This window comes from Lepisosteus platostomus, chromosome 26 (genome assembly GCF_059453375.1).
Source record: "Lepisosteus platostomus isolate fLepPlt1 chromosome 26, fLepPlt1.hap1, whole genome shotgun sequence".
Taxonomy (NCBI): Eukaryota; Metazoa; Chordata; class Actinopteri; order Semionotiformes; family Lepisosteidae; genus Lepisosteus; species Lepisosteus platostomus.
The window spans coordinates 13120155-13141876 of NC_142636.1; the positions used below are offsets into that span (position 1 = coordinate 13120155).

The 21722-nt window shown below is 38.1% G+C and overlaps 2 protein-coding genes and 1 long non-coding RNA gene across 8 annotated transcripts in view; 1 reads left to right on the forward strand and 2 right to left on the reverse strand.

Moving 5' to 3' along the window:
- LOC148640220 (uncharacterized) lies at positions 1-12209 on the reverse strand. Of its 4 annotated transcripts, none has more exons than XM_088621626.1 (7): positions 12069-12209; positions 9790-9873; positions 5872-6171; positions 5284-5307; positions 4243-4275; positions 3051-3169; positions 1-1716 (listed from the first exon to the last, which is right to left on the reverse strand). In XM_088621626.1, the coding sequence occupies exons 2-6, from the start codon at positions 9836-9838 to the stop codon at positions 3054-3056; spliced, it is 522 nt and encodes a 173-aa protein (XP_088477752.1). In that variant the 5' UTR covers positions 9839-9873; positions 12069-12209; the 3' UTR covers positions 1-1716; positions 3051-3053. The 4 variants fall into 4 exon arrangements, with proteins under 4 accessions (XP_088477752.1, XP_088477753.1, XP_088477750.1 ...); XM_088621627.1 differs by having other exon boundaries at positions 9790-9870; positions 12069-12186; XM_088621624.1 differs by lacking the exon at positions 12069-12209 and adding an exon at positions 11250-11379.
- LOC148640221 (uncharacterized) overlaps positions 12092-21722 on the forward strand; it is a 26692-nt gene continuing 17061 nt past the window's right edge. For both annotated transcript variants that reach the window (XR_015930736.1, XR_015930735.1), the window contains exons 1-2: positions 12092-12232; positions 21136-21213. This is a non-coding gene — a long non-coding RNA (uncharacterized LOC148640221). The remainder of the gene's footprint in view (positions 12233-21135; positions 21214-21722) is intronic.
- LOC148640222 (uncharacterized) overlaps positions 18811-21722 on the reverse strand; it is a 14700-nt gene continuing 11788 nt past the window's right edge. For both annotated transcript variants that reach the window (XM_088621616.1, XM_088621617.1), the window contains 3 exons: positions 21557-21644; positions 20575-20655; positions 18811-19977 (listed from right to left, as the gene is read on the reverse strand). In XM_088621616.1, the coding sequence (XP_088477742.1) occupies positions 19950-19977; positions 20575-20655; positions 21557-21644 (197 nt within the window). In that variant the 3' untranslated portion in view covers positions 18811-19949. The remainder of the gene's footprint in view (positions 19978-20574; positions 20656-21556; positions 21645-21722) is intronic.

The following is a 21722-nucleotide window of genomic DNA, read 5'->3' on the forward strand; positions in this document are numbered from 1 at the left end:
TTCATTATTATCACAGCAGCAGTTTATTGAAATTTGAATAACAGTGCAAATTGTGCTTACAATTACATTTAAAAAGCTGTAAACATTAATATGCCTATTAAGCAGTACAAAAGACAACTTATGTCCTATATATAAATTAATTGCAACTGCAAACAATTAGCTGCATTAAGGGAGGTAGGTACAGTTGGTGAATATTTAAAACCATCACATTTAATTTGTTTTCTTTTTAATTTGTTTTTTTTTCTTTTCTTTTTACTTTTCACATTAACTCATTACATAAGCTGTTATGTTGTTTATAGCTGACTCATTGCAATCATCGGTGTGAAATTCTAGGTAGAAAAAAAGTCAACCTAAACACAAACCAAGCCAGAAGAGATGAGTGTGATCCTCTTTAGTCATTTTCAGCACCTTCTTATGTCCATGCTGTTTAAACTCCATAATCCCAGCTAATGTTAATTCTGTTTTTGGGTGGGGCCGACAGTATTTCCACTGAAAGAGGAGCTGTCTTTAAGAACAAGTACATAAGTCTTTCTTTAATGCACTCTGGAATACTATTTGTCCTAACGTATTGCGGTTGTTCTTTTATGTATCATTGCAAGCTTGGCTCTGATTCTTGTTCCTAGTGGCACCAAGCTGCAGCCTGAATGTACTGTCAATTACAAGCTGCGCCAGACAAGAAATTCGATTAATTTGACATCTGATGTCCAATAGAGCATGTCAGGAAAATAAAGTGGAGCTGGCAAGTTTAGCAGAATGTCTTCTAAAAACGTAGGTGCTGTTGGGACATATTTTTAGGGTTAAAGTTTGGTATAATTTTTATCACTACAGTGATAACAATTTCTCATTACATCAAATTTCTTGTCAACAAATTAAGGTTTAAGCATTATGAATGGATTTTTGCATGTTGTTTACTTTTTTTATAAGTAATGGGTGGCCACAAAACCATATATGAAATTGTGCTCCTCATTAGTTTGGCTAAAAATATGAAATGTTAGATGTCTTATTTCATGTTAATGCTAAGTCTCTAAGAAGCATGTACATAAGCTTGACTTTTTTTCCTCAGATACGGTGGGGTTTTTTGTATCTCTGTCAGGCTGGCTCTGATTCAATAGTGCTACTCCTGGAGTCACACTACAATGAAGTGATATTACTTTTGCAGCAAAATGAAACAATTGTGTAGGTATCCATGATTATTCTCCCTAGAGCCTTAGTGAGCTATAAAACTAGAATTTAGTGTACGATAGGAACTACTAGAAAATTGTTACTTACTGAAATTCACCACATTTGCCTTGATGTCAGTCTAAATTTCACACTATGTAATGATTGTTTCTGGAGTCTGCTTCAGAAACACAACAGCTTCTGACAAGCTTATAGTGCAAATCTTCATAGGATTGTGTTTCTTTCTTTTTTAAAAAAATCAAATTTAGACATACTTTCCAATATGTAATAATCACAGTGATTTGCAGCTTTTCATTGTCTTACTACCATGAAAAAGCTCAGCTTATTCATTACAGTAAATATATATTTTGCATGTCTATAAAAGCATTTGCATAAAAATAATATAGTATGTTCATGCATACTATACAGTGCATAGATCAATGTCACCTAGCATGAAGGAATCTAATCATCATGTTAATGTCTAAATAAAGCAGCCATTGCTGTAATAAGACACTGATGATTAGGTCCCACGCCGGTGAAGATAGCAGCAGATAATACCTGTGAAGAAATCAGAGGGAGTCTGCTTAGGTTACAGCATGTCATGTATTTCTTGGAAAGTAAAAAGACAAAGCTTCAATTTGCTGTGATATAAGCCACTGATACGTCCATAGTTTATAGAACCTAAGAAAGGTTTGGTTAAAAATATGAAATGTTAGATGTCTTATTCCATGTTAATGCTGTGGTGCTATGCAGGAACGGATTTGCTCTGCCCTATTAAACTGGTCATGGGCAGAAATGTTTTTTTTTTTTAGTTTTCTCATGCATATGAAGATAAAACGTGGTGGTAGGGAGATGTGCGTTGTTCCTGATCTAAGATATGAGAAGCTGACCCTGATCTCAGCTACTTAATAAGTTACCTTACAAATTACCCTGATAGATAAAATATATAAATATATAAACAGCTGTTAATGACTTGGGATCTTCAGAAGGCTAGTGGCATTTTGGCTCTGTATTTGACAAGCACAAATGGTTCCATGTTTGTATGAATAAGCTGGAAAAACCTGTTGATGTCACTTGTGTACAAGCTGGTGCTTGCAGTGACTACTCCCAGTGAAAAGTAGAAATGTTTCATTTCTGGACATGATCTGCGTCCTTCAGCTGTAAAGCATATGATGATTCAGCTTCATACGGAAGCCACATAATAACTCTTTCCCATTCAGACAACAAGCAATGCAAGTTCATTTTCAAACACTTCCTGCTGGGAGACGCCTTCTTTTGGGGGAAACTCTCTCTGTAAGGAGATGTGTTTTGCAATGGTTCTGAAGTTCTGGTGAGAGCTGGATTACAACAGTCTTTGAGTAGGGAAACCCACTGATTCATCCTACTCACACCAGTCCCCGGCTGCTCTCTCCAAAACAGCGGTGTCCAGTGGTCAGCAGCCCAAAACACCTCCAGCACCTTCACCTCAACAGTTTCCCCTGACATGATCCTGAGCCATAACCCTCATCCTAATATGACTCATTAGAACCTGATTTGGGGTAAGGTGGAGAGTCTTTATAAACTCTTTATAACTTTATAAATTAAAATACTCCCAGATTCCCAGTTTTATGCAATCACATGCATGAAATAGTAGTCTATCCTTTACTGTGTTATAGATCCAAATCAGTACTTGTGGCCATCTGTGCTGTACTATCTAGTAGACGTGTAGTACTGACAGTGGTCAGCAGCAGAACTGCTGCTGTCAATGTAGTAATACTGCATTTGGAAAAGCTTCCAGTCCACTCCAGATATTTTTTCTCGAAGCATCAGGGAGTTCCATACCATCAATATGACAGTTCTTTTCATATTACTGCTGACCATTTATACATACATACATACATACATGCATTTACCATTTATATGATCCAGCACTTTACTGCTATGAACCCCACACACAGCAGACCACCAATCACAATCGCAGCTGAGGGACCTCGGGTCGCCGAGCCATTATGAGTAGGAGGAACTTGATCAGCTAAAAGAAGAAAAGTTTACCGTTACACGACACAGTGCAGTGCAGCACAGCACAGTGGGCTACGTTGCAGTTAAGAGCAAAGCAGCAGAGTGCAAAGCAATTGGGAACAAAGAAAACAAGCAGAGTAAGTAATATAGTATTGAACAGTTCAGTACTGTACAGTACAAACTGGCCTGACCAAGCACATCTGTGATGCTCACACACTGGGTTGACTAAACAGAAGTATTGCCAATTGTGGATCACTGCTTTGAGAAATCGGCCACAGCTGCTTAATGCACAGGCAGCTGCTTGACTTTAGATGACTCAACCCGCCATCTAAATAAGCCCTCCTAGCCAAACATTTGTGCAATTACTAATTTACTGACCATTACACTCTGTTTCAAAACAGACCTACCACCTCATAGCCTGATCTCGTCAGGGGTGGGCAAGGCTGCGTCTGGCCAGTACTGGGATGGGAGACCTCTGGGGAAAACCTGGACTCTGAAGTCAGAGGGGTTGGGTTGAACAGGGGAATGGCACTCTAGTCTAAGGAGCAAAAATTCCAAACCAGTGCCCCAGTAGGGTGATTGAGAACACTGTACCTTTGGAAAAGCTGTTCTTTAGATAAGACATTAAGACAAGGACCTTAAAATTGTTCTTGTGCTTTCACTGCTTTATTTGTAAGTATGTTGGCATCAAGTGCAGCATTGTGTTTAAATTTCACTTTGGAATGTACAGAAATCCCCCTCTAAATATAATTAGTGCAGCGGTTTCTCAGTCCACCACTAAATCTGCTGTGCAGTGAGGCTGCATGGCTCCCAGCAGTGAGGGGGATGAGAAGATTCCCTTCTGAGATGTAAAAGTGCTTTGAAATCCCTTGGGGGTAAAGAGCACAAATTAAATGTATTGAAAAGATTTTGTACAGTAAGCTGCAATTTCAGAAAGATAAATGTTTTCACAGAAAGTGGTAAGAGACATAGAAAAAGCAAGAGGAATAGAAAAAGTCCAACATGAAAATGGATGTGTTCAACATAAAAAGCATGTATGCAAAAAGCACAGATAAGGCAGACTATACCTCTGAAAACCATACTCACTTGTCATGAAAGTAGATGGCTCAGAAGACGTACCTGGATACAAATACAAAAAGACTCCTGGTTTGTTGCAAGGAAGAATGGGTTGTTGGAATGCAGTTCTAGAAATGTGGGAAATGTTTATGTCTTTTGAGAAACATACACTTTATCTAATGAAATAACAGCAGAGATTGGGCCTAGCCAGCTCATATGTGTGTGTGTTAGGAAAGTAATCCAACAATCACATCCAGCTGTTGTATGAATGAAGAGATGGCATCCACCAGAAAAAAATGGCAGGGTAGCTTTTTCCAGACAGCCACACTTAATTCTTTCATGCTGTCTTCATCCTGTCAATTGTGGTGACCAAAACTGAATACAGAAGTCTAAATAAGGTCGTACTATTTCATTGTACAGTATTAACATGACACCCTCCTTGTTTAACTGTATGTCCTAACATTTTGCCTTTTTATGGCTTCACAATATTGTGTAGAGGAAGGGAATGTGTCAACATACACACATTAAAAACAAAAATCTTTGTTTTCTTTAAGCTTAGCTGGTATCCTGCCATCGATACAGAATCTCCTTAACCTTTCACTTACCGTCTTTACTCCCTTGTATGTTTGGAAGTATCTGGAAATGCAAAGATGTACTTCTATTTTTAATCATCTGTGTGTATTGTACCTTAGAGCTCTCCCTGTTCTCAGAGTGAAATCCTTTACTAACTGGGTCACTTGGGGGCCTCAACAGTTACTTTTCATCACCAGCAGAAAAACACATTTATTTTGTTTATGCCACAAATATTAGTTTACTCCTTCTGATACTTAAAAGCATGTTTAGAACTGAAATTGCAAACCACACAATTAAGTTGCACACTGTCTGCCTGCTCTTTTAGGGAGGGGACAGGATAAACACCAAAGCTTCCCTGTGCGATTCTGATGGCAAAACTCTAGGCAAGCAGGTGACTCATTCCCATAGCTCTGACAAAGGAGGGTTGATGTCTAGACCATAGTTTAGAGGCAGATTCTAATTTCTATTTCAAAGCAGGTAATACTGATATGGGCTTACCGTTAGATTTCTGGACTTCACATTCTGCAATAGACAAATGGAAAGGCAGGTTATTGTCTTATTAGAGAAATCAGTAATATTTCACAGCGGCATGTCACACTGTGACTTCAGTGCTGACATGATGGACCACAGCAAATTCGGTGACTGTTCTGTGAGATGAACAACTGTTAAATGTTAAAGAACAACTGGCTTTATGTACTGATGAGCAAATGATTTATAAACCCAATTCGGAGATGTTGTTATAGTATAAAACAAGCCGACTTGCTTTTTTCATTTGTGCATTGCGTGAGCCCAATGCGCTTTCATGTTTCATTTTAATTCAGTCGGAGAAGTTTACCAGTGCCGACACGCCGGTTTCTACTCTGTTGTGCTTTGTTTTTCTTCCATAGTGTAGTGCTAGCTCTCAGAGCAAAACGACCACGTCGGCGTGAACCTTGCTTAATCATTAATCAGCAATGACGCTAGCCTCATTACTGACGCCTAATTGCGACCAGATACTGTACTGTTCCATGTGTAAGCGAAAGACTCCACAGGTGCTGGCTGTCAGTGGAAGAAAGGGGAAAAGAGACGCAAAATAGATTAACTCACCGAGGACCTCCAGCTTCTTTATAACCATCCCATGTTCACTTTCCAGGGCCAAGTCCATCTTGTCGTAGTCCGTCGTGGTCTTGGCGATGATAAAATGGATGGACGTGTCCGTTTGACAGAGAAAGGTGCCCTCCGTCTCGCACACAAAACCCAGATTCCCCTGCTCCGACGAGCAGGGTGGGATTTGCTCCGGCGGGGCGTGACACAGTTTCTGATGTGCGCGATCGTCCACGATGGTCACGGGCATACGAAGAGGGCCGGAAACGTTGTATTCAACAACATCCAATTGTCCGCGGCAAACTGAAAAAGCCCGCAAGAATAAAAGGCTCTGCATTCAAGAGTCTACGCATTCCTGAGCTGCACGCAGGAGAATTTGGCTTTTCAGCCACGAATTCTAAATGAGACAAGCAGAATTGCTTGACTTTAGTATCCAGACTACAGCACAATAGTAATAAAGCATTTATAAGCTAATACTTGCTAACATCGTCTCTCACAATATAACGGAGCGTATAGGGTATATCGGGCCTATATACCGTACCTAAAGTCACCGAATTGCAAAAAAAATAATTCCTAATCTCAATAACGAGGATGCGTGAGATTTTAAGGCTGGGTTTCTCACGAAAATTATGTATATTTTAAAAACAGACTGTAATATTGCAAATCGGCTTACAGGTACACAGTAGCGCTAATACATAAGATTATGTTAAATATCTGTGTACAATTTACTTACACTATTTTAGTAGGCTAAAACATCATATCAACCTCTCACACCTGAAGAAGGCTCCACGGCCGAAACTGTGTTTTCTTTCTTCTTTTTTTTCAGCATGGAATAAACCTATTACTTGTTCCTTTAAAACATCATATATAACGTAGACTTCTTTAAAAACCTTCCGTTGTTCTATTTAGCGTCTGCGCGTTGTAAGCCAATATATAAAGTCTCCAATAAACAAACTAGTGCAAAACGTTCGTCAGAACAACATTTTCTAATAAACCGTTAGAAATGATAGCAGATTTCTGTCCAGACCACAGAGACCTTCTTGTGGCTGAAACAATTTATATTTACAAAGAAACTATTGTTGATGGCGTCACTTTGTATATTATGATCGATAACACGTCTTTACAATTTCTACAATTCCGCCCTTTGTGCGATTTAAACCAGGCAATTTTTTTCATTTCCCTGAACACGTAGTTAAGTCTGTTCTCATTTAATCGCTGACAGCTTTATAACAGGATGTATAACTGTCAGTACTCCTCCGTTTTATATACTGTACTGCAATTATGGTCGTTTTTGTTTCAAAAATAGAACGAACCCGGGCAGTTGTGTGTATTACACGGACGTAGTTGTCAAGCGTGTTCTTGCGCCCTAACTATTAAAATAATATCATCTTGTGGAGCCCTGTTGGTAAATATTTATGTTCATGGCTCTGTGAGTATTTGCAGGGAAATGCAGTTTTACATTGGAAATTTTGTCAGATATTTCCTGCAACATAATATTGGTTTAGCAAAAAAATAAAAATAAAATGGTTCTCCAGTTACACACCCCTGCCAGTAAAGCTCACCTCGTATGGCAAACACCATTTAACACGAATAGGAAACAATCGATTCATACATTTGATCATTTATTTTAAATTCAACTACATGTAATAAAAATGTTAAAGATTAGTTTTATGGCTGGGATGATTTTTAAAAAATCAGCATATTAGATCAATAAAACATCTGAATTTGTCTAGTTTTTTTTATTTATTTTTTTACTTTTAACAGCCTGTGGTCACGCCAGAAATGTTCACCTTCCTGGGTGTCTGAGCAGTCTGCAGCACATTGCTTAAGCCCTCCCTTTTCTATTCATTTACAGGTCTCACAGAAGAAATTAGAACACATCCTCTAGAACGCAAATGATTTCCTTCTTTAGCATTCACATGGGCTAGACCCTGTCGTTTAACAACAGCACTCGAAACAAAATCTGCTCACGGCCTGCAGTAGGTATTAAGGGTATTACTTAGTGCAAAGAGCGATATTCCACGGTGTAAACGTATGAAAACAATAACCAAAGAAAAGTAAAAATGTGGAAAATGTGTCAATGTCCTATTGCTAGAGTGAGCCATTAACGTTCTTGATTTAGCTGTTGAAAATGAATGAAGTGTTTCCGATTTGTGATGCCAAGTCTGTTAAAACCTCATTCAAGTAAGAGAGGGTTCATCCTCATGCACAACAAGCCATAGGGTAGCTAAATGCAACGAGGTCTAGGCTAGGTCTGGAAGCACTACATTTTGTCTGCTGTTTCACAGAAGGCCCAGTGAAACAATAGTGTTAAACACTCCGTGAATAAGGGCCATCTTTCTTACTACTGTGCTATTGTAGAACACCACCCATTTTATCTGTACAGTTTTCTCGGTATGATTACCACAGGCCTGACGCCTGCGTCAGACTGGGAGGCACGAAACGTATCGCCCCGCAGGCAGTGAATCATTTGAAAAGTTGGTTACTGTAAAAACTGCTTTCCACGACCAAACTATACGGATAGACATAAGGACGGGGTTAAAAATACCGGTTAGGGACAAGTAACCCCGTGAAAATACACTAATAAACCGTAATCTTAAGTTTTCCCAGCAAAGCACAAAGTTCCTTTACTAGGCAACAATACATTAATATTGTATGGTTTTATTACTTAATAGAAAGTGTTACCCGTGTTTATACAAGATGTTTTAGTGTGTCTAGACAAATGTTGTCCAGACCAAATATTGTAATAAAAGCAAATCAAGAATGTAGCACATGCAAAATCTCACATTATATGTAATTTTACATACATAGATGTTCTAGACCCTAAAAATAATGTTGTTAATAAAAAATTACCATCACATCAGCAGTAGTAAAATGTCCGTAAAATATATTTTCAAGCTTCGATGAATATGCGAGCAAAAAACGTATTCACTCTAATTATTGTTGGCTTAGTTGGTGAAATAAACAGAAGCGCTTCCAACTGCTGTCCAAAACACCTTCGTTGCAAAAAAAAATAATAAAAAAAAATCAAACGTACTGTATCTACCACTGCCTCAGCTTGTTTTCAATCTGCCGCATTTCACTACACGACAGTCTTTTAGACATCGCAATTAGGCCTATACATGCATTATGTGTCTATCATATGTGAATCTGTATCTAGCATTAGAAAGTTGTATTATGTTGAGAATGCTTTTATGTTCCTCACCATTTATCGACACGTTAACGAATGAAAGGCGGTCCGAATCAGATTTCTGTCCACAAATTTCCATCTTCAGATATCCAACGCACTCTTCCACCTATGCCCTTCAAATGCGGCCACTTAAAAGGCCCTCTTCTCGACTGTATTGGATCTCTTGCGTTTCGGTGACGTGTATTCGCCCAATAATCGTCAGGGTTAGACACAGGGATACAGATTTTATTACAAGTTATCAGTCACACGGGGTAGACGGGCCATACGGCCTTCTCTAATTTTAAACATTTCTTAAGTTCTCGTGTCGCCTTGCGTTAAGTACTTTTTTTCTACAACTAACGGTTTCCTACAATTTGTCGATCTTTAAGTTTAATTTACTGTGTGCCTCTTGGTGCAACGACAATACTACTAATGTAAGTATATTACCACTCCTACTATTGCAAAGGAACAAGTAAAGGTTTATTCCTTCTTCATTTGTGCTAATATTACTAATAATATTTACTACTTCTGTTGCTACCACTACCATATGTTCCAAATACTCCGTTGCCAGATCAGAGATTACACTGGGATCCGAGGTGGGATAAGGCAGCACATCGTTCACCCCATGTCCACCTCAAAACAAGCTATACTGAGCCACGTTGGAACGAGTTAGACAAAATAAATGTATCTCTGTGTCTGTGGTTTTGTCCTTGTTGAGAATTTAAAAAACAAACAAACAAACGTGGACTTACGTTGTTTCCGATAATTTGTTGTTGTCGTTCCTGAAGCAGTGAACATCATGGTCAGCAGCGAAGACAGCAATGTCCCCCATACTACTGAGAAAAAAAAAGAAAACAGAATTGTCAAACAATACCTACAGTATTCAATTGGGAACAGTGAAAATATCAGGATAAAGTATGGAGTGGGTGGGTAAAAACTTGGATTGCAGGACTAAAGTCTCATTTTCAGTTAATGGGGAAAAAAAGACAGTTTATTAAAAACAAAACATATCACCTCACTCAAAATATTTAAAATCCCCACTCAGAAATCACTTGCAATCCACACATTCAGTTCAAGCGCTGTTTAAAAACGATCTCCACCACAGAACCGCTTTATTAATCATTGTTGCGCCTACTTCAAAACTCACTCGCTCATCGTTTAGAATCCACATTTGCGTACATACAAATCTACATGGAAATAAAATTAGATATATTATTCACTTCGTACCTGATTTTACAAAATAAAAAGCCCACGAATTATTTTATTCAACCTTTCATTTGGAGAGCAAATTAGATTTTCGTGCATTATATATAAAATTCTGCTTCCAGTGTTTATTAAAAAAACATTCTGGAATTAAGAGCATTGTGCAAGTGAAAAAAAAGACACGACCTTATTTACTCTTTTTCAAGACCAATTTCTATCTCAAAATGTCCGCTCAGATGGCAATCTTAATGCCTTCGATGGGTTCGACATTAATTCCATTGTTGCGAAGGTGTTGTTCCCCCTCAGTATTCATGTGTTAGCTCATTCGATTCATTTAAATCTTTTCTCGTAGCTAGAATGACGAAATTAATCATCTCCGCATTTTATAGTTCAAAGAACATGAAAACATCAAAACACTTTTTCGAAAAAGCCCCTTACTGCATTTAATCAGCGCTACGCTTCAAACCGCGAAAAAACTTTGGCGCAATCGGGTACAAGTTGAATAATATATATATATAACAACATAGATATAAAGTGTTTTACTTTTTTCGGTTATTTATGCCCGTCATGAAAACTCCGATGCGACGACAAATAAAAACATGACCTCGGTTGCTCTGAAGTCGAGAGTCGGAGTGGTTGCATAGACCGTTTTATCTGATTAAACACATGGTACAAGAAAGAAAATACGTTAAAATGTACTATTTATATCACATTTCTCCCCAACCTTAAGAACATACGAGCTAAAATATAAAAAGTATACGACTTTTTTTTCTTTCCAAAAGAAAAAAAAACACAGGTCTTCTAATATTTTTTTCCTGCGATACTGAAAATAAAAAACACGTAAATGCGATTCTATTAGTTTCAGTGCGTTTATTTGCAGGTAAAAAAACAGCTTTCCCACCATAACTAAAAACGCAATATGAAAGACAGGATATATGCTCTGTGTGCGGCATGCATGAACTATTATTTCATCATGTGATGTGATACAACATATAAAACGAAACCTTACCTTTTGAAATAGTCATCTCAATATATTTTAGTTGTAATATGCGTGGTTAAAAACGGGGCAGTCACTTTAGATATCTCCCACGAGAAAAAACGCTGCAGAAATACTGTCTCGCTGTTCTATGGGAGATTGACGTGCAACATTGAAAAGCATCGCGCTGATTGGCTGTTCCGATTGGAATCACGTGCATCATTTCTAAACAGCTAACTGCCTCAAGAGAGTCATACTCCATAATTTCAAAATGACAAATTATATACCCGTTTTTATAGCTGTTTATATACGATTCCATTTGAAATCATTGAAACTGTAATTGTCTGTCAAGAAGTGGTGCCTCAAAATTGCCTTTATGAAGAGAATCTGGATGAAATAGTAAAGGGCATTGTGCGTTTATTTCTTTTAATAGGTTGTCCAAACGTAGTTGGTTATGTGGCATGTTTTAAATTATATTACCGTTTCCACGGTTACGCCTACGTTTGTGGTTTTCTTTCTCACTGGTGTGAGCTGGCTAAGTGGGGGGAGATTTTATAGTGAATGCCTTTGTCTTGCACACCGATCGCATGGGTACTACAGAGCAAGAATTTTCTTTTTCTGATCCTTTACTGACGCTCGTCTCTCTCTTTCTCACTGTCTGATGTACCTGACGATGTATAGCGTTTTGAAAACCACGCACCTTTGTCTATGATTGTAGCATTGCCTTGTTTTTTTAAAGCTTTCATTTTGTATTTAATGGCGAGCTAGGGCCGTTTGATCTCTGGCGGTTCCAGTTTTTCAGGAAACGTGCTAATACGCTGACAAGACGCGTTTAAAAATAAACAAACTCACTTGTAGAAGAGACGAGGTCGCCGATCCGGCGCACAGTGTGAGAGACCGCCTGAGCATGTGGAGTTTTTTCAGATGTTCTTCTTTTTTTTCTTTTGCTCTCTGGATGCGACACCGGATTTGAGAATGGCCCTCATTCGGCAGAATCTTCATGGCAAATCCAAAAGGTAATCCAAAAAGAAAAAGAACACCCAAATATCAGAGAAGACATTCAAAAGCCCGCACTGTTCTTCTAAAATCTCTGAAATAGTGCATCTCAAACAGGGGTCCGCCTCTCGCTTAAGAGATGATGACCACAACAGGCAGAACAACATTAACGAGCTACTTGTTTTGAAAAACTGCGAACTGATTAAAAAGGTCGGAAATTTTCGGTAGGTCCTCTGTGGTAATAAGGAATCTTCAGGCATTGTGTTATTAGCTATATTAAGCTATATCAAGATGTCTCCGCTCGGTGAAAAAGCTACCAAAATGACTGCAGTTAGAGCAAAACACAGCAAGCTTCACACACAATGCAAATTGTCACGAGTAGGAAGAAGTGAATCATTCTCGTTTAGTTCTGACTTACAGTGGACGATTCCACTGTCCTATGATGTAGCAGCCGCTTTGTATGTGCTGTTATGTCTTTAATTGCTGTTTAGTGCCATAACCAAGCTAGCATGGAAAGTTTAACGGGAAATTTTAATTCATTTCGTAAATGCCAGAAAGGGCTGAATCCAGCACACCCCCTCACGGTTGTATTAGTATGTCTTTCTTTCTAGCCTGACCTATTAAATAAATACTGTACATCTGCAGCGTTAGACACTCATTCCAAGCTCTGATTAAAAACCTTATGAAACTGAATGAAAACCAGAGATTTAAAGAGACGGGAGTTTGCTCAGATCAAGAGTCATATCAATCATTTTGTATTAGAAAGTAATACTGTACTTGTTAAGTGAAACTGCATGCAACATCTCTGCCTGGATTATATATATATAGCTTAGCTAATTCATGTGCAAATGTCCACCTTTTGATTTGGGCGTTTAAAATAGGTTTATGTGCTATTTATAATTCCACTTTAGTGCTGTTTAATATGTATTCATATTCTTACATTGTCTCGTGTACTGTAGACCTAATTCATAATTTAGTAATACACGCAAACCAGAATGTAGACTGGAATATATATCTTTTTTATTATTTGAAAGAGGAAGCGATCGAACGATATGAACAGGTTATTCCAGACTCACTTAACCCTGTGTGTCCAAGTTCATTATTATTTATTTATTGTTTACAGATGGCACTTTTGTTGTTAGTAATATCAGCAGCCTGGTTTTACTACAGCAAGTAGTAATAGGCCTTAGCAATGACGATAATTTCATTTCGGTTTTTAAAAATGTTGTTCTATAAAGAACGGAAAACAAAACAACATTCTGAAACTAGACATTTGAAAACGTAATAGCCAATATATTGTTTAGGTCTGGGTGTCATTTGAAATAAAGCATCTTACTGCATTAATTTACATGCAGTAACACGACATTTACAAACACGACGAAGAAAACAACACCTATTATCTTTATCACCATCATCTTGCCTTACTTTTATTAAACTGTAAAGGATTCAATGAATTTATCGTGAATTTCGACGACTCCACGAGACCAGCACTTAATAAAATAAATTAACCATACCTGATCATTGTTGAGGAATGGACAGAAATTTCAAATAAAAACCGTCCTACACATATATGCTAAATTCGGGGGGGTGAATTAAAAACTGCGATTAAGCTAATGTTAAGAAATCATTGTTTTATAACAAAGAGGTTTTTTCTTCTAAGCAAAACACTCTATTATTTTCATTTTCCTTAAACAAGGAGTGGACTGACCCTCAACAATTTGCGCAGCTTAGATAGATTTTCGCATGTTCCTCACGTAACTCTCTCAATGTGTTTCATTGTATTTATTTTGTGTAACCGCCCTGTTTTTTTTTATTTCGCAACAGTTTTTTTAACAATTAAGTACAAAACAAAAACTTCCCAAAGCATATAATGTCTATCTGTAATATATATTAAACACTTCAGAGGTGGTGAAAGTAGATGGGCCCTTCTAGAAGATTCAAAATATTTTTTTTTATTCACAATTGAGGACATTTGTCGTTTACTGTATTTTTTTACTGTGACAATTTTTTATGTTGTAGCCTGTTTATGCTTTTTTTATCAAAATAAAATCTCCATCCTACGGTATATGGCAGCTGTGCTTTAAAACGGTTTGAATTCTGGCTGATCTTAAAAATGTGTTGTTTACTGACGAAACTGAAAGCAGTTTTAGTGATTTGAGAATGATGTGTGTCACAAGAAAAGGAATTTGAAGTGCTTCAATAACATTTAGGAACTGGACTCCACAGTCATTTGCTACTTTGCTTTTTCTATGAATATGATATCTAATATACTGTGAACATATGGATCACTACTTTATCTAGTACTTGTGAAGCTGGGAAAGCAATGTATACATTTTGTACTGGAAATGCATTCCTGTCTCAGACACTTGAAGGCCTACATGCATTGAGTATACATGACATATTACACCCTGCCTAAAATATAATCAATAATAAAGGAAACTTACTTAGTGCTGTCAGTCAGCGCCAGAATTCCTGGATTGATTTGGCTCCAGAGCACCCATCTTTATAAAGTTTGCCTGTTCTCCTAGTGTGTGTGCTGTTCTTTGGATACTGGCAGTTTGGCTGTCATCTCTCAAGGGCAGAGACCACAGGCCAATTGCCAGAGATTAGCCACAACAAGGTGTGATGCTTAGTCCCCAAACTGGAGGAATCTGGGCACCCCACCTTGTTATTAAGAGAGTGAATGGAAACAGATGCCCATGTATCAAGTGTCATTATTGTCAGAACCTTTCCCCCCCCATATTTATTGTCAGTGCTATTTGTGCTATTGCACTAAAACAACCATGAATATAAACATGAGAAACTGAGGAAGCAGTGATGTAGGTCATACAGTTTTCATACAGGCCTGTACACCATTCACTTGCCTGTGGTGTAGCATATGGTATATCAGGTGGGGATTTGCGTCAGCATGCGCAGGCTGCAAAGGAACAAGTAACAGGTTTATTCCGTGCTGAAAAGAGAAGAGAGTAAACACAACGTTTCGGCTGTGGAGTCCTCTTCAGGTATTCCATGCCTTTTCGGCCTGGAATAAACCTATTACTTGTTCCTTTGCATACAGTATATGCCAGACACTTTGTACCAATAGTCCTGCACACACTATACGAAATCAAATGACCATAACCATTATAATATTATACCCCAATACCAAAAGAAAAAAAAATCAAAATTTCATTTCAGTACTAAACACATTCACTTTCCAACTTCACACAGTGCTCAATAATTTTCACTTACAGAAACAGAACCATGAAGAAACCAGTAGTTATAGTCATACTAAAAGTGAAATAATGGCAACATTTATCTGTACTGCCTCCAAGCTCGAATTTAATCTTTGAAATGTACTGATAACACATACAAACTCACCCTTTTCCGGGCTGCTGGCTGTCTTTATGTCGTCTGCACTGAAATGTGTAATGTAGGTTTAATAAAAGATCAATTCTTGTTTTCTGTGGGTTTGTTATGGTGCCACAGAGCCACATTACGACACAAATAATCATTTCATGGTATTAATCCCCGTAACTGGTGACAAAAAAGGGTTGTGGGAAGCATATTAGTAAGCTATATATAAAAAGCACCTCCCACAGTGAATAACAATTGAAAATGTGCTCTTGGAGACATCTGTAATTAAAGATGCAAGCGTATAATTAAAGTAGGGACTGCTTTCGGAATGATTCACTATTGCAACATGCCCATCTCCAATTAACCCCTGTGTGTGTGCATGCTGGCTGCTCTTATAGAAAATTAAATTGAATATATTATAGAAAACTACACTTGAAACTTAACAGTTGAGCTAAGGAAAGAATATGAATTGGCTGAGGGAAAGCAGAATCTTGTGGTAGCAACAGGCATACCACTCTAGAAAGTAACACAATCAGACTGGGAAAATAATGCAGCCACTAAATAATGCTTCATGTCAATCTTTTTGTAATCCCATCAGGCAGTTAGACTTTACAGGGAGATCATACGATTATTTACCTACACCTTTAATTTAATAGACTAAGCAGGTAAAAATCTGGAAACATCTTGTGGGTTACTGTGAGGGTACTGTATATATCCAGAGTGATTCAGGTTCCTTCTGCACTTTTTCTAAAGCTTTGAAGTATAACGTATAACCTTCCCTCCTCTTGTTTCCTGTGTAGTCTGATGTTGACTGTAAAATAAAACGAAGAATCCTTTGCTACATGATTAACTAATAGGACATTAATGATTAACTGATAGGACGATAGGACACATTATTAAATTACAGAAAATTACAAAACCTAAAAGAATGGTTCCACAGCTGAAACTGTTTTTTTTTTCACTTTCCAGCAAGGAATTAACTTCTCCCTAAATTACTATTTGTATAATAAAAAATATTCAAAACAACGTGTATTTTAAAACACAGCGAATCCAATGCTAAATTAGTCATAATTTAGATTTGCGTTTATTAAATACTTATGACACAAATACGTAATGACACAAAATTTGAAACACTTCACTGTGATAAAGAACACCTTTTAATTTTCAGAAGCAAACAACTAAGGTAAGTACAACACAATCAGGTGTTCAAAGAATATTGTAGTAAACACAATAACATAACATATTTTCTAGTAGTGTGTTGTTTGGGCCTATAGTGACGATAAGGACATATAATTGTGCTTTCTGTTCTACACATTTTTCTTTATTTTTGACTAAGAAATCTAGCCATCAGCATTGTGACCACTAGGCACTATAGACGTAAAATGCTCAGATTGGCGCGTATAGCGAATGCAAAGGTGAGTTTAATTATAGCACAGCTGACAGAACTTCGCGAAGTGGTAAAAGTCGGTTATCAATCTCGTTTGTTAGCAAAGCCATTACACAAGTTAATATAAACTCCGTGCACGCGTTTCTAATTGACTAAATGAATAACAACATGCGGCGATTGATGCACTAAGACTTAGGAAACCGAACGACTATTCGTTTCGTGCGGTAAGCGAAGAAATACAAAAAAATGTAATAATAATTCCTTACACTTATGTAGCGCTTTTCTGGACACTCCACTCAAAGTGCTTTGCAGGTAATGGGGATTCCCCTCCACCACCACCAGTGTGTAGCCCCACCGGGATAACGCAGAACTGCGAGCTTTCGCTTTTAGGAATAATTTGTTGTTGTTGTTGCTCTCCATTGTCTGATTATCCCCAAGTTCTGTTCGGATCTTCTTTCGAAACGTTTAATGGGATCAATCTGAGCTTGAGGACGGCAAAACAAAGTCCGCTTAGACTTCAAACGAACTTCTGAGACAGAAGGGATCAAGTCCATCAATTTGGTCTGTTTACTGGGTTATAAGAGTGTTTGAAAACTATAAATTTTGTAGACTTAAGTTAGGAGGTAGCAAATATGTCATTTGAATGTCTATATTAATAAAGAAGCTGTCGCTTTTTCCTGAAGGCTAAAAAAAAGTTCATAAAGAATTATTTACGGGGTAATTAATTAGTCCTTAAATAATTCTTTACAAGCTAATTAATACATGCACAGCACCTACCGAATACACCAAATGCGAATTAATACATATTGGATATAATTAACTTTATTCCTTTTCCAGGAATGGTTGGTCATGTATTTTTTTCTAGGCCTTCAGAAAATACAGGCCTCTATTTATAATAAATCTCTGGAGTTTGAGCTGAAAGTCCAGCTCTTCTTAATTTCCCCTGAAGGTTATACTAACAGATAAGACACACAAAACATTTATAATGACATTCTGAATTGTATGTTAGAAATGGCTTAAGGAATTTCATTGAGATAGCACAAGTACAACAAAAGCTAAGTGTGTGTATATATAATTAATAGGAAAAAACAGGAATCAGACCGTAAGTGCTAAATCGTATAAGTAAGTTTCTGAAGTTTGACTTAAGAGAGCTAGGAGTGTTGTTGCATCCTACAGTTTTGGAAGAAGAATTTAAAAATCCAGCTTGTCTACCCTTTCGCTTTGGGCTAACACAGACATAAACAATGTAATGAAAGAAGATTTTTTTTCCCGGATAGTTTTGAAGCCAGCTCCACCCTCTAATACTGTAAACGGTAGTAGGTTGTAAGTGTGATCTTTGATTTAATGAAAACTAAAACCCACAGTAATAGGCGATAAAAATCACCTTTCGTGCTTCAGCTGGTGCAGCTTGTAACTAAAGAACTCCACGTATCAACCTTTGTTGAAAATGCGCACTCTTACCCGTATGAGAGGCAATCCAAATTGTGTACTTGCACAATGAACAACAACGCGTACGTCGGCGCTGTAGCGGAACAGTTTATAGAAAAAGGAGTAAAAGAGTTACAGACTGGCAATGGTGCGAAAGGCAAACATTAAGACGTTTTGGAATCGGAATACAAGCATTTTATGCTTATAAAAACAGCCTCTGTCTGGAACTCGATTTAAAAAAAGACACTCACCGGAAGCTGATACTAGAAAAAGTTTATCATGGAATTTTAGTTCAGGCCGCTGAACTGAAGATATTGCAACATGTTCAGGTAATTTCCTAAACCACCGTCTAGTTGAGACTGGATCTGTTGTGACAACGCCGAATACGTTTTTTTTTTTCCTGCAACTGTCTGGGAAAGTCAAGTACAAAAGAGCGACCATGAGAAATGTTGAAAAACAAAGTTTTTTATTTTCAGTTTCAGTAGTATCAACAACTAGGAAAGAGAACAATAACAGCAGAATAAAACGCATAAGATATGTAAAACAAACTATCGCGTTGAGTGTACACAATCGACTAAATTCCCTTGGAAAAGCGAAGTAACGGATCTAAGGTTAAACGATACACCACTATGAAGCAGATATACATTTAATAAGCAGAAGCTCGTAATTATTTATATGATTTGCTTATAGATAACAAAGCACAAGCAGACGGGGTTACAGCCAGCAGCTGTATCACCCTGCAGCACTCAGCTGGCCACCCACTGAAGCTCAGCAGGGTTGAGGCTGGTCAGTGGGAGACCTCCCGGGAAGCTATGGTTGCTGTTGGAAGTGGTGTTAGTGGGACCAGTGCCTAATGCCCCAGTATAATGGCAGGGACACTCTACTGTAGTGTGCACCATCTTTGGGATGAGATGTTAAACCGAGGTCCTGACTCTCAGCGATCATTAATGATGGCCAGGCATTTCTCAAGAAGAGTTGGGAGTTATTCCAGTGTCCGGGCATAAGGAAGGGTATACCCTGGATGGGGGACCAGTTCATGGCAGGGCAGAAGCCAATTCACTTCCCAGTATGTCTCTGGACCAGAGCACCAGGAGAAAACCTACAGTACATGCTCCATAGCAGCCCTGGAATTACAAACAGTGCACTCACACAGTGAGGCAGCCATGCCACCACACTGCCTTGTGACATTGTAAAAAGCGTTTCACAGATTCCCGGGCCTGAGCTCCCAGTGAGCAAGCCGAAGGCGACAGTGGCCAGGAAAAACTCCCTCACGTTACAGTAAGAAGAAACCTTGCGAGGAACCAAGGCTCAAAAGGAGGAGCTTATCCTCCTCTTACTGGCACCAGGTTAATTAAAATGTACAGACATGAAAGTCGTCTATTTTACACGGTGTGAAAAGCAGACTGGTATTTATTTTACAGTCCTTACTAATATTAGAATTCAGTATAATTCATCATTTAACCAATTCAGGAACAGCATGGTGGAGGCCAGGCCTAGCCAGGCAAACCTGGAGCTACAGCTCATTCCAAAGACTGGCTTCCTGTTGTCCGAGTTACAGCATCCACTGCTGAAGAATCAGTCGGCTTTCAGTTTAACATCTGATTCATCACTTGCCTGCAGGAAGGACGAATGGCATGAGTATTCATGATGTAAGGTAGTACGCGATAAATCAGATGAGCCATAAAGTTGGGTATGTGTTTCATAGTCAAGCTGTTTTTTTTGTAATGCTATGCAAGTTTTAATCTACATTTCCATGCTAAAGTGCATTTTTTCATTTTTCCTAGCCTTAGTCATGGATCTATACACTGCATTATTTTGAAACTAATTATAACAACAGAATGCAAGAGAACCCACTCAAATATTTTTCAGGCTTAGCACATACAGTGACAAAAATATCTGCATGAACCTGATCTCATGGAAGTTCAGGCAAATGCACACAAGCACTGAGAAAATTCACGTGCTCAAGCTTTATGACTGAATGTCTGAGAGCACTTATTGTATAGCGAGCTAATAGGAGATTAACAAATCCTTACAGTTCTTCTTATCCTTTCAACTATAAAAGAGCTGTGTGTATCTGTCAAGTGTAGTGTTAAGTTTTCCTTCAAGTCAAAATGTAATTTTCTCTTAAATTTCACTTTTCTGCGTACTAGGCTTTTGGAAACATGTTTTGTTTAAATTAATGTGAATAGGTGAAGACAGAAGATTAATTACCCATCCTGTGTGGTTTCCTCTTGTGAGGCACTATTGTGTGAATAACACAACACTGTGTTGCATCCACCTGACATTTTCTTCCTAGAAAGATCAAAAGAGAATGAGGTTAAGAACCCCAAAACACACTGCACAATTCTGTTCATCACCATGCACACTGGCTTAGCACGATTGTACTGTATCCTCCTGCACGTTAGCCATAATTGTCTACCTAATCAGTTTTCAACTTCCATTCTGGAATTACGATATCTTTTCTGTCACCAGGGAAGTTCTTTATTGCTTTCTGTCAACAGGAAATTTAATTTCTGTCTTTCAAACCACAATGTGGACTTTCAGCTCTCTCACATGAAATAGACTACAGCTGACTGACAAAATCCATATACCTTACCTGTTCTGAGTCAAAATAAAAAAAAAAACTTGTTTCCTTCAACCGTCCTCTGAAATCACCTGTTATTTCTCCAGGCTAGACACTAGAGGGCAGTATCGAACGATTTATTCTAGCCTTAATTGCACATTGAAGTTCCTCACACTTCAGGTGATGCTGGATTTCTTGATTTGTTTCAGACTTGATGGGACATTTTCCACATTCCCCATACCCTGATCACAAATCTGAATCGACAGACCAGGATGGATGCTTGATGTGTAAGTCCAGTCTTCTCATATGCCTCGGTATACTACATAATGTAAATTCTTAATAAATTATTATGAATAATAGAGTGTAAGATAGCTTGGGGGACAGACACAAGACCAGAATCAGACGAATGAAGGTTTCGAGGTGGACAGTGGAATGATAGTAAGTCAAATAGCTCATGTTGCCAAGCCATGTCGAGCCGTCGAAGTCAACACGAAACCTGAGAGGAAGCCAGTGTAAGGACTCCAGGACAGGAGTAATGTGAGCACTTGCACTACACCTGGTCTGGCTTCTGAAATAGCAGAATCCCATACAATATCAACACAATCAGAAAACCGATTCAGTCACACTTACTTCTTACAGCGGTGTCTTAAAATCAGCCCCACAATCAAGGATCCAAGAAAGACGAAAGCCACTGTAATGAAGACAGGTGTAGCTGCCCCTAGATGAGAACAAAAAGCAACAAGATTTCTTATTAATATATCTACTATCAATGAGAACGTTGTTAAAGCCAATACCA

Bases quoted from the DNA above. Each gene is read 5' to 3' on its own strand.
- LOC148640220 (XM_088621624.1), bottom strand. The intron at 6,172-9,789 runs GTAAGTCCACGT...GGGCTTTTTCAG, and splicing joins AACAAATTATCGGAAACAAC to TTTGCCGCGGACAATTGGAT. The intron at 4,276-5,283 runs GTAAGCCCATAT...ATTTGTATCCAG, and splicing joins TGAAGTCCAGAAATCTAACG to GTACGTCTTCTGAGCCATCT.